At 43.9% G+C, this 12,676-nt stretch overlaps 1 protein-coding gene across 2 annotated transcripts in view; it reads left to right on the top strand.

Annotated features, from left to right (window-relative positions):
- Positions 1-12,676, top strand: part of LOC141098684 (cytochrome P450 2D15-like) — a 404,919-nt gene that overhangs the window by 268,281 nt on the left and 123,962 nt on the right. For both annotated transcript variants that reach the window (XM_073586648.1, XM_073586647.1), the window contains 2 exons: positions 9,659-9,816; positions 10,252-10,425. In XM_073586648.1, the coding sequence (XP_073442749.1) occupies positions 9,659-9,816; positions 10,252-10,425 (332 nt within the window). The remainder of the gene's footprint in view (positions 1-9,658; positions 9,817-10,251; positions 10,426-12,676) is intronic.

Raw genomic sequence — 12,676 nt, forward strand, 5'->3', positions numbered from 1 at the left:
CAACCCATCAATTTCATCACAAACCCCACCAGGTTTACTGCAACACGTTTTCTTTTTAGAACAATACTCTTTAAATAAACAAACCAAGCAAGCACAAAACAACAAAAAAAAAATAAAATGTTAACAGCATGAGAACAGGGGTACTCCCCCTTCCCTTACGAACAACACCCCCACTGGCATTCCTGTTACATCAGGAGGAGGGTATGCTTTCTATGGCGATGCGGAATAGTCCCCTCTTTGTGCAACGGTGCACTGCAGTCCCGGCAGTCCATTGTACGGGCCCTCCGGGCCACCTCCTGGCGGCCGTTGTCTTGCCGTAACAGGGGACTCCACCACCGTAGAGTCACTGGGATGCCAGTAGTGTCTCTATTTTGGAGGCTCATACCCCTTCAGGGTAAGCAATGACGGCCACCGCATAATAACCGCGGGGGCAATATTCTTTGTAATAGGAGATCAGGTCTCCCTCCCGCAGAGCCTGTCCATGTCTGATGGAAGTCACACTGAGGTATACTTTGAGGCCGGTGGCGAGGCCTTTTGCGGTGTTAATATGCACAAGCCTCCCATATGATTGAGGGGTAGTCATGGCGGCCTCTCCTTTCTTATGAAGTAGCGCCCACACCTCCCGCTCTCTGGCCTTTTTCTTTTCAATTATCTCTGCAACTCAAATGGAGGGTCCGGTATAGGCCACAGAGTCCGGTGGGCGGGCCGCAGCCGAGGGTGGAGCAGAAGCGGCCGCGGACAAGGGGAAGCAGGCCACAACCAGAGTAACAGGCGGGACTGAGGAGGCCGCTGGCATCTTCAGATAAGTTGGGGAGTCGGTCACAACCGGAATCAAGGTGGCCGTGGGCTCCAGTAATTAGGCCGCAACCATGGCTGCGGACGCAACAATGGCAGCCGCGGGTGTTGGTCCATAGGCCGCTGTTTTCTGTGGCGGGCCCGTGACAACGTCAGGTTCTGATGAGCAGGCCACAACCGGACGCCAGAGCACGGCTGGGGCAGCCGTGCGTTGGTTCCGCATCGGCGCCGCCGGGCGAGGCGGCTCGGAATGGTCAGCAAGAGCCATGAGCTCATCCGGGGTCGTAGTCACTGTAGAGCTGGGAGTCGTCCGGGGAGGTTGAGGACTGATGTCCGGACCCGGGGACCCGTCTTTTGCGCTGGGCATGGGGGCGGCCTCTGTCTGCGATGCCGCCAATTGGGCCAGGGGAACGCTCATCTTCCCTGGCGTCGCAGATCCCAGCAGGCTGCTCCACCGCTCTTCCAGGGGTCGGTCCGGGGGGTCGCTGGTCTCCGCTGCTCAACTGCAGCTCCCAGTCCCGTCATCTGAGGTCCAATGCAATTCTTCATCCCGCCGTCCGGCAGGACTAGCCTCCAGGCCCGAGGACTCCGCAAAGATGGTCGGCAACAGCTCCTCTAGCGGCCGTTCCTGGCAGTCCAAGGTGGCTGCTAACTCCTGTGCTTCCTTTTGGCGCCAAATCGCCACAGCTATTTTTAACAGTACACGTTTCTGCTCCGATTTTACTTATTCGCAGCCAGCAATCCAAAGCGTAGGTTCAAATTGTAATCCACAGGAAAATAAAGAGAAAAAAATAAATAAAATTCTTCACCCCACACAGCTTGGGGGCCTTTGTTACTTGGTGGCAGGCTTGTCGCTGAAGATATTGTATTGGCAGCAGCAATTCTGCCGACTACGCCAAATGTAGGGGTCGGGCTGAGGGAGGCAATTAGGTGGCGCCGGCAGCCACGAGACTGAGACAAGCGTTGTGTCCAACAGTTCAGGTTTTATTGGCCGCTTTTCGGACGACCACCGTACTTCATCACAGGACTTTTCCACACTTCACTTTGCACACAGACCCGGGTACCTTCTCTTTCTTATGTTACTGACTATGGCGTCCTCTATGGCTCTTCCCCGCTGTGGCTGCCCTAAACATTCTTTCACCACAGCATTTCACCCTTTAGAGTACGCCGTCCACTTGATACCCTCAGTCCGTCCCTGTCTGTGGCCACTGTCCTTTTAGGTCACCCCCCCCCCCCGTGAACATCTCCACTGTCAGTAACTCTCTCTGTAGGCCTTTTCCGTCTTTCTCCCTACAGCAGAACCTCTTCTCTAGTGAGCTCCCTTGGTTGACTGGAACTTCCAGAACCTTACCAAAAAACCAAGCCAACATGAAGGGCTAAGCTGTGTCCTGTAAAAATGATAAAAAGTGCAAAAAGATAAATGATAAAAAGATATGGGGTATTGGTTACTATTTTGGCCAAAGCAGATAAGCTCACAACCCACCGTCAAGGGTCCCCAGATATTGTGAGTCCCTAACACTAAATCTAAATGGCGAACAAAAAGGAAAATAAATTTTCCAAAAATTTACAAAAAACGAACAATTGTTGGGTAACTCACCAAACCCTGACTAATGCACTGGCAGGATACAGCAAAGCCCCAATGATAAAGGCTGGGACAGCACAGGTGCATTCCACTGATGAAGACAGCCAGTTAACCCATCAAGGTCTGGCTGCCTAGTGGGAAATGCACACTAATAAGGCTTGCATAGGACATAAGTCACACTAATAGGTGTGATGCATAGTGTCTGAGCAGCCTATCAATGACGCCAATAATAGGCGGGCCGCTCAGCACTATATACACATGCATCACACCAAAAAACCAAGCCAACATGAAGGGCTAAGCTGTATCCTGTAAAAATGATAAAAAGTGCAAAAAGATAAATGATAAAAAGATATGGGGTATTGGTTACTATTTTGGCCAAAGCAGATAAGCTCACAACCCACCGTCAAGGGTCCCCAGATATTGTGAGTCCCTAACACTAAATCTAAATGGCGAACAAAAAGGAAAATAAATTTTCCAAAAATTTACAAAAAATGAACAATTGTTGGGTAACTCACCAAACCCTGACTAATGCACTGGCAGGATACAGAAAAGCCCCAATGATAAAGGTCGGGGCAGCACAGGTGCATTCCACTGATGAAGACAGCCAGTTAACCCATCAAGGTCTGGCTGCCTAGTGGGAAATGCACACTAATAAGGCTTGCATAGGACATAAGTCACACTAATAGGTGTGATGCATAGTGTCTGAGCAGCCTATCAATGACGCCAATAATAGGCGGGCCGCTCAGCACTATATACACATGCATCACACCAAAAAACCAAGCCAACATGAAGGGCTAAGCTGTATCCTGTAAAAATGATAAAAAGTGCAAAAAGATAAATGATAAAAAGATATGGGGTATTGGTTACTATTTTGGCCAAAGCAGATAAGCTCACAACCCACCGTCAAGGGTCCCCAGATATTGTGAGTCCCTAACACTAAATCTAAATGGCGAACAAAAAGGAAAATAAATTTTCCAAAAATTTACAAAAAATGAACAATTGTTGGGTAACTCACCAAACCCTGACTAATGCACTGGCAGGATACAGAAAAGCCCCAATGATAAAGGTCGGGGCAGCACAGGTGCATTCCACTGATGAAGACAGCCAGTTAACCCATCAAGGTCTGGCTGCCTAGTGGGAAATGCACACTAATAAGGCTTGCATAGGACATAAGTCACACTAATAGGTGTGATGCATAGTGTCTGAGCAGCCTATCAATGACGCCAATAATAGGCGGGCCGCTCAGCACTATATACATGCATCACATCAAAAAACCAAGCCAACATGAAGGGCTAAGCTGTATCCTGTAAAAATGATAAAAAGTGCAAAAAGCTAAATGATAAAAAGATATGGGGTATCATTATCATTGGGGCTTTGCTGTATCCTGCCAGTGCATTAGTCAGGGTTTGGTGAGTTACCCAACAATTGTTCGTTTTTTGTAAATTATTGGAAAATTTATTTTCCTTTTTGTTCGCCATTTAGATTTAGTGTTAGGGACTCACAATATCTGGAGACCCTTGACGGTGGGTTGTGAGCTTATCTGCTTTGGCCAAAATAGTAACCAATACCCCATATCTTTTTATCATTTATCTTTTTGCACTTTTTATCATTTTTACAGGATACAGCTTAGCCCTTCATGTTGGCTTGGTTTTTTGGTGTGATGCATGTGTATATAGTGCTGAGCGGCCCGCCTATTATTGGCGTCATTGATAGGCTGCTCAGACACTATGCATCACACCTATTAGTGTGACTTATGTCCTATGCAAGCCTTATTAGTGTGCATTTCCCACTAGGCAGCCAGACCTTGATGGGTTAACTGGCTGTCTTCATCAGTGGAATGCACCTGTGCTGCCCCAGCCTTTATCATTGGGGCTTTGCTGTATCCTGCCAGTGCATTAGTCAGGGTTTGGTGAGTTACCCAACAATTGTTCGTTTTTTGTAAATTTTTGGAAAATTTATTTTCCTTTTTGTTCGCCACTTCCAGAACCTTCCCTGACCTCTTATACTCCCAGTCCCAGTAGCTCCGCCCACTATCACCTGACAGTAACCTATAACCAATGGCAGTTACCTTGACCCTTGGCAGTTACATAACCACTCTCTCCTATGCTCCCCACTGCCCTCTAATGGTCAAACGGCCACATGTCGCCCCTGGCTCTATATCTCAGCCTACACTGCGCTGCTCCTCTGCCTCTCTCCTTGGGCAGATCCGTCCGTCAGACCAACCTCCCCACACATACGCCATCAGTGAATGCGGCATTTGCCGCTTGTCCCGGGTGCTGGACTTAGCGTGGCCGGCGGTATATATAAATAGAAGGAACATGGTGGCCGGGCGGAAGTATGGAGCCAGAAATGACCCGGCGTGCGTTTCCCCACCGCCATCTTGCATTCCACCAGCCGGGGAGCATTGTGGGAGGGGGAGCGGCCTGCGCCATGTAGCTAAACAGTGTGATGCCGCAAGGGGCGTGAATATGCTTGCCTCTGAACGTGCAGTCTTATTCAGTAGTGGTGGAAAAAGACATGAGTGCTTCACTAAAGTAGTCAGGCGGTGTTGTACAAAGGAGTGGTGACATCTTGTGCTCAAGTGGTAGAAATTTCACAGTGTTCATAGTTGTGGATTCTGTAACAAAGAATGCATAAGATTAATACCATGTTTATACAGATAAATCATAATACAGTAGAGCTTGACCTAAAAGGGTAAAGTATAGGTTAGTCCATCACAAATGATTGAATATCATAGTCCTTATCTAACCCCTTGGGTGCCAAAGTATTGAGCTCATGTATCCAATATGCCTCTCTCTTTTTGAGGAGGTGGAGACGGTTACCCCCCCTGCGGGGAAGATGGACCTGTTCTATAATTTGGAATTTCAGTTGGGCAATAGTGTGTCCTGCATTGATAAAATGAAAGAGGATTGGAAGCAATAGGTTTTTACACCTGATTTATGCTTCAAAATCCGATCGCGCATGGGTTGTGTGGTTTCCCCCACATAAAGTAGCCTGCAAGGGCATTTGATCAAGTATATTACGAAGGATGATGCAAGTATAGTATTCTTTGATATTGTACTTCTTCCCTGTGTAGTGATGGCAGAAAAAACTGCCCTTTTGGACATTAATGCACTGTACGCACTGTAAGCAGGGGAAGGTGCCGTATTTAGGGTTCATGAGGAAACGTTGTGGTATGGATGGACGGGAAGAACCTACGTCTGCTCTTACAAATAAGTCTTTAATGTTCCGTGGTGGCCTGAAACAAGGGAGAAACGGTTCCTTAAATTCGTCAATGTCAGGATGGACTAACTGCAGAATCTGCCAATGTCGGCGTATGGTGGTATGTAATCGATATGCCAAAGGATGATAATTATGGACAAAGGGAATATGGTTTTAATTTTGGGTTTTGAAGGAGTGGTTAAGTCAGATGAGTTCAATATATTGGTAGGGTAACCCCTCTCCATGAATTTGCTACACATTTCTTCTATGCGTTTGCCCTGAGTCTCTATGTCTGAGACTATTCTTTCGACTCTTTTCAATTGAGACTTTCCTCATTTGATGTCATTCCAGTATATTATATATTTCTGTGTTTTTTATGTATATTTTTCTTTTTCTTTTGTATATATATTCATTGTTTCTCTTTTGTGTTTTTACTATTGTAAAATGCATATATTATAGCCCTTTATTGTCCAGCCAATCATGTTATTGGCCACCATATAAATATGCTGTTCACTGTGCACACAGATAGATCTGGATAAAGACCTTATGTTGGAACGTGTAGATCTGTGTTTCCATGTGGTGTTGCCAGACATTATGTGCCTGAGAATATTTTAATGCCATTTTGACAATAAATATTGGTTTTTAACCATCACCCGACATTGCTGAGTCCTTCCATTTTTTTGTACTGATGTTCCCTTAAGCTCACTTGGATCCGTGCAGGGTGTTGGCTGATGGTTAGAGATAAGCTGCACATAGCAGAAAGGTGAGCTGACTTCAACATTTTTTTTCTCTGAATTTGTAGTCTACAAAACTGATATTTGTACCACCTGAGTGTGGCTCAGCATGAAAGCAGGTAGAGGTGTTGCATGTGGTGTCAGGGCTCCCAGCAAAGAAGGCCTTCACTGATCCCTCACCCACCTCATCTTACTGTGACGTTAATTGGAAAGCTTTAAATGCTGTCCCAGACCCCGATACCTGACTGATTGCTGTAGTTCCATGTTGCAATTTGTACTGTGGGTGAATTGAGGCCACTTTCCTGGTGTCTGTCCCTCATTTGATGTGTTTTGGCAGCATTTGGGGCCATTATAAGCTGTTGTGCATGCGTTTGTTTTTGCCTCCCATTGAGATAAATGGAGTTCGGTTATATTTGGTGAATATTCGAAGAATTAATCGGCGAATATTGCAAATTCGGCAAACATAATCCAAACCGAACATTGAAATATTAGCTCATTTCTAGTCATCACATCCTTCTATGAATTCCTTGAGGGGTTTAGTTTCCAAATTGGGGTCTCGTGGGTGGTTTCTGCTGTTTTGACACCAAGGGGGCTCTGCACATACAACATAGTGCCTGCAATCTATTCTGGGCAGATTTACACATGGTGTACTGTGGAGAAATTGCACAACAAACATTGGTGTCCATTTTCTTCTTTTACCTGTGTAAAAATGAAAAATGTGTGGCTATAGTGACTTTTTAGTTAAAAAAAATCTTTTTTCCAGGTTAAATTAATTCCTGTGAAATACCTAAAGAGTTAACAAACTTTCTGATTGTAGTTTTGAATACTTTCTGTGGCACAGATTTTAAAATTGCTTCTTGTTTGCCAGTTGTCTGACATCTAGACCCCTCAAAATCACTTCAAATGTGAAGTGGTCCCTAAAAATATAGGTTTTGTAAACTTCACTGAAAAAAATTAAATATTGCTGATAAACTTTTAAACAATTAACAATTTATCAAAAAGAAAGTCATTTCAAGAATGATGCTGATGTAAAGTAGACATGTGGTAAAAATTATGTAGTAATGTCGGCCATCATGGTCCCCTTCCTGGTAAAAGTTCCCCCCTCCTGATATATGTTGTTCACCCATCCTGGTATATGTTCATGTTCACCCATCCTAGTATATGCTCCCCATCCTGGTATATGCCACCCATCCTGGTATATGTCAGTCATCCTGATATATGTCGCTCATCCTGGTATATTACCCCCATGGTACATGTCACTCATCCTGGTATATGTCCCCCATTATGGAAAAAAAAGCAATGAACCATTATACTCACTTCCCATCCAATCCTCCGCTACGTTGCAAAGCGTGTATTGCGGAGCATGGACCCAGTGAGTTCATGCAATGCAATACACTTCAGCTGGATTTTTTTTTTTATTTTCTTGTCAAATTTTAGATATTTTCATAAATAAACACAAATCATATTGACCTAAATTTACCACTGGCATAAAGTATAATATATCTCGAAAAAAAACATTCTCAGAATCACTGGGACATATTGAAGCATTCCAGAGTTATTACCAGACAGAGTGACACATGTCAGATTTGAAAAATGAGGCTTGGCAATTAATCCCTTGTGGGATTAAACAAAACACAGAAAAAAATATTTTGGTTTAATCTATAGACTCATCCAACAGTGGGTGGCGGGGGTAGGCTGCATAATCAAATGGCATGTCTGCCCAAAATAGTACAGTAGTGATTTTGGATGATTGTAACTACAAAGATATTGACTAGTGTCTCGTTTCTGCTTCAACTTTTATAGGCCAGTCTGTAGAAGATCCAACAAGAGTTGATGATCTGTTGGATCTCTTCTTTTCTAACAATGGAAATGCCATTGTTTATGAAAGCCTGGTATAAGTGACCACCAATAATCTGTAAAAAACAAACTCAGGAGGCAAGGGCCCAAATATTTTTTTTTATTATATTGAGCCTGACCACTGATACATGCTGCCTGATCCATGGGCAGCTTGTATCGGACAGTGACTGTTCGATTTCAGTCAGGTATGTTCGACTCTATCCTGTTGCATTTCAGAGAAATACATACTTTAAAAGCCAGCGGGACCTGAACGGGACAAGTGGGTCCTTGGCAACTTCTCTGTCACGCTGCAAGTAAATGCACACTCCACTAGATGGCCGAAGAGGGCTGCAATACAGCACAGAGCAGAGCACTGCAGCGACGCTACCACCAGGTCACAGCAGAATAGTTAAACAAGCCGGGTCAATACCAGAGAGTACCTGAGTACCAAGGGAAGTAACAAACACTTGGTCTGAGCCATGCCAGAGTGTCAATGTCGGTCAGAAGTTGAAGTACCGGAAGCAAGAGACAGAATCAGGTCAAAGCCAATGCCGAGTCAAATACCGGGAAATCCAAACACTAAGGGAAACACTGAGTCGGGGTGGGAGAAGAGGAAGGGACAGACACAGGCAAAGATAACAAGACACAGCAGGACAAATCAGGGTATCACCAGAATCAGCTACTCACGCCGTAGGCAGAAAATATAACTGACACTGCCTGCTGGATGCAGTGGAGAGAAATAGCAGACTTGACACCAGAACGAGGCAGAGAAAAGTTAACCTTTAACATGACCAGACGGGGAAAGAGGGAGACAGGACTCAAAACCCAGCCTGGATCATGACATTCTGAAAAACCTTGATAGCTCCAGCTGCGCTAAAATTCTTCTTTATTGAACCATGTTAAAATAGGTTAATTCAAAAGACTCTCCACATTATAGCCACACGCCGAACAGAGGCTACATGTTTCGACCTGTATGGTCTTTGTCAAAGCCATGATATTTGCTATTGATCATGACATTCTCCCTGACCTGGAGTGACAGGTCTCTCCCTCTATGTGCACACAACTTCTGTGCTGAAATGGTTTTTGGGGAGTGAGGACAACACCTAGCATGCTGAGCTTGGAAATAGTGCTGATTGTAGCATGGAAGTCAGGAGTAACTGAGGAGATGATAGGCACTTGACTGGATCTGATGAACTTTTATGACAAACCTGAGGCAACAGAAACAATGCTACTTAATACCCAAACATCTGAATTTTGCCAAAGATTACCTTAAATCGCCTAGGGTGGTGAAGTCAGACGTTTACTGGGTGATCTGAAAAACCTGGCGTGCATGACTGCAGGAAAATTGGAGCCGACCATAGGAGAAGGGAATCAGTCCCAACACATGTGCAGGGAGGGAAAGGGAAGTAACAGTAGGCAAATAATTATTAATTCTAAATTCTACGTTAATCGATTGTACAAACTCTAACCCCGTATAATAAACCTTTATTATTGTGTTTTTTTTTTACAGATCAGTTTGATCCAATTTTGCTCATAAACAATGCTGTTAGCAACGTGATCTGTTCAATTGTATTTGGAGATCGGTTTGAGTACAATGATGAAAAGTTTAAACATCTTTTAAGACTCTTAAATGCAACATTGAAGACTGAATCCGGACTCTTAGCTCAAGTAATCTAAATGCTTTAAAGCTTTATGAACTAACACCCATTTTCTGTAAAACATTATAAGCATTACATTCTTATATATACAGTACCAAACTGGTAACCAGGGTATGCTTAGATTAGATATATATTCTATGGAATAAGATGTAAAACCTGCCTCAAACAATATGTTGAAAAGAGTAAATATAATTTTTGCCCCTGGTCCATTGGCTTATCCACAACAAACACAAGACCTGCCTGTAGTTACATTGGATTACACTATAGTACACCTTTAATGTTATTTTTCCCTATAGTAGAGTAATTTACTATATAGTAAAGTATTTTCTTTGTCTACTCTTAGCAAATGACAGATAATTCATGCTGTTATAAACACACTAAACAATTAGTCTACTGTAGTCATAGACAGCTATTATATTGTACAATGATTGAATTTATTTTTTAGATCCTAAATGAAATTCCTATTCTCAACCACATCCCATGGCTTGCTGACTATGTGGTGGCACCAGAATATGAACTGATCGCATTTCTAAAGGAAATGATTGTGGAGCATCAAAAAACTTGGGACCCAAGCTACACCCGTGATTTTATTGATGCCTACCTAGTGGAGATGAAAAAGGTAAGAGCATTTTTATAATTGGTATGCTCAATCCACATCTGCATTAGAGTCTAGCAGATTCCTGGACAAAATTCACAGCATGCTGAGTAAAAATGCTGGCAAAATGACGGTCACACTGATAGAAGCCGAATGTACCATAATGTATAGATGTCATGACTCTTCTTGGGTGTCCCGGGACCAGGAGCTCCTTCCTGGTCCCTAACGCTAGGGGGCACCATAGCTTGCCCTGATCCCCGGGTTACTTCTGAAGGTGAAGATGCCGGGGCCATGTACCCTGCCTTTGCTCCTGAATTCACCCTCAGTCTCTACCCTTCCACACCCATGGGAGAGGGGAATAGTAGTGCACCATAGTACACCAACCAGACTAACAAGGTAATATGAACAGGGGTAATGGAAAAAACAAACATACAAAGTATACTCTCACATATAACAGAAGTATGCACCAGGGAGTGAGTGATGGGGTTAAACCAAAGTAGGAGAAGAAAGGGAATTATCAGACTCACAAAACCAAGCAAATGTCACAGATAAATCCACCATGCGACTACTCAAATAACCACCACCTATCCTCTTAGCTATGCAGCATAAGCTAGCTTTGACGATGTGTGATAGTCAGGACCCAGATTATATAGAGGATGAGAGTGGCTCACTGTGCACAGCTGAGACCCTAAACTCCAAGAGCTCTCAACAGAGCAGATTGACCCCTGCACTGCCCAAAGACATTTATATCATTTAATAAGAAGGTGAAGTGCTTCTGTTCAGTGCAGGAGTAGGAGAAGTCAGACGCTCCTCTCTGTCACAGTAAACCCCTTGATAGTGTCCCCCCCTTCTACAAGGGACCTCCGGAATCTCAGAATCAGATTTATCATGGTGTGCCACGTGAAAGGACCAGATCAGCCTGGCTGCATGTACGTCAGATGCTGGTACCCGCATCTTCTCTTCAGGACTGTATCACTTCCAGCATACCAGATACTGAAGTGACTGATGAACTAAGCAAAAATCAACGATCTTTGATATCTGAAATTTTAAGTTTCTATCCACAATGACTGGAGATGGCGTTAGCGGTGATGGCAGAGAGGACACAGCATATTTTTTGAGAAGAGATCAATGAAACACATTATCGATTCTAATGGTGGGCAGCAAAGCAAGGTGGAATGCTGCGGGATTGATGAGGGCTGCGATCTTATATGGACCGATGAACCTGAGTTCCAGTTTCCAAGAGGGAACCTTCAACTTAATGTTCCTTGAGGACAACCACACCATGTCACCAACACACAGGTCCGGACCCACCAAATGTCTCTGATAAGCCACACTCTTATAGTTGGACCCCATCTGCCTCAAAATATCAATAACGCCTTGCCTCATAGAAGTAATTGAGGATGAAAATCATTCTTCTTCAGGTATTCCAGAAGAACGATTCCTATTAAATGAGCTGAACTGTGGATGAAACCCGTACGGCCTGAAGAACGGGCACATACCAGTAGACTCATGACAACAATTATTTACTGCAACTTCAGCTAGAGGTAAGTAAGTAATCAAATCCTCCTGATTCTCAGACACAAAACATTTAAGATATGTCTCAAGGTTCAGGTTAACCCGTTCAGTTAGCTCATTAGACTGTGGGTGAAATGCTGAAAAGAACCACAGATGGATCCCCAAATGGGTGCAAAATGTCCTCCAAAATTTGGAAATAAACTGCATCCCATGGTCAGAAACAAAATCAGTAGGGATCCCATGTAATTTTACAATTTTTCTGATGAAAACTTGCACCAATGTCTTGGCGTTAGTTAAAGCGGGTAGCGCAATAAAATGTGACATTTTACTGAATCTGTCCACCATCACCAAAATTACAGTATTCCCTACTGACACAAGTAGATCAGTAATACAAAAGATGAATTAATGAGTCCAAGGTCTACTGGGAATTGCCAATTTTTGGAGAGACGCCAATGGACAAGTAAGAGCAGTATGTAGGCAGCTACATACTCCCGGATATCCTGTTGTACCATTAACCACCAAAAACGCACAGTAAGAAGTTCTGAGGTGGCTTTATTACTAGGATGTCCGGCCAAGATCCAATCATGATGTTGACTAAAGACAATCAGACTGAGAGTCACAGGCACAAACAGTTTACCTAATGGACAAGCAGCAGGGGTGTGACCCTGACGCCAACAAGCTCTTTTTCAAGATCGGAACATATAGTTGCAATAATCACCCTATTTTGTAGTACAGGAACCGGTTCACAATTATCTCCACC

The sequence above is a fragment of the Dendrobates tinctorius genome, unplaced genomic scaffold, assembly GCF_039654945.1.
Source record: "Dendrobates tinctorius isolate UK_male_01 unplaced genomic scaffold, ASM3965494v1 ptg000094l, whole genome shotgun sequence".
Classification (NCBI taxonomy): Eukaryota; Metazoa; Chordata; class Amphibia; order Anura; family Dendrobatidae; genus Dendrobates; species Dendrobates tinctorius.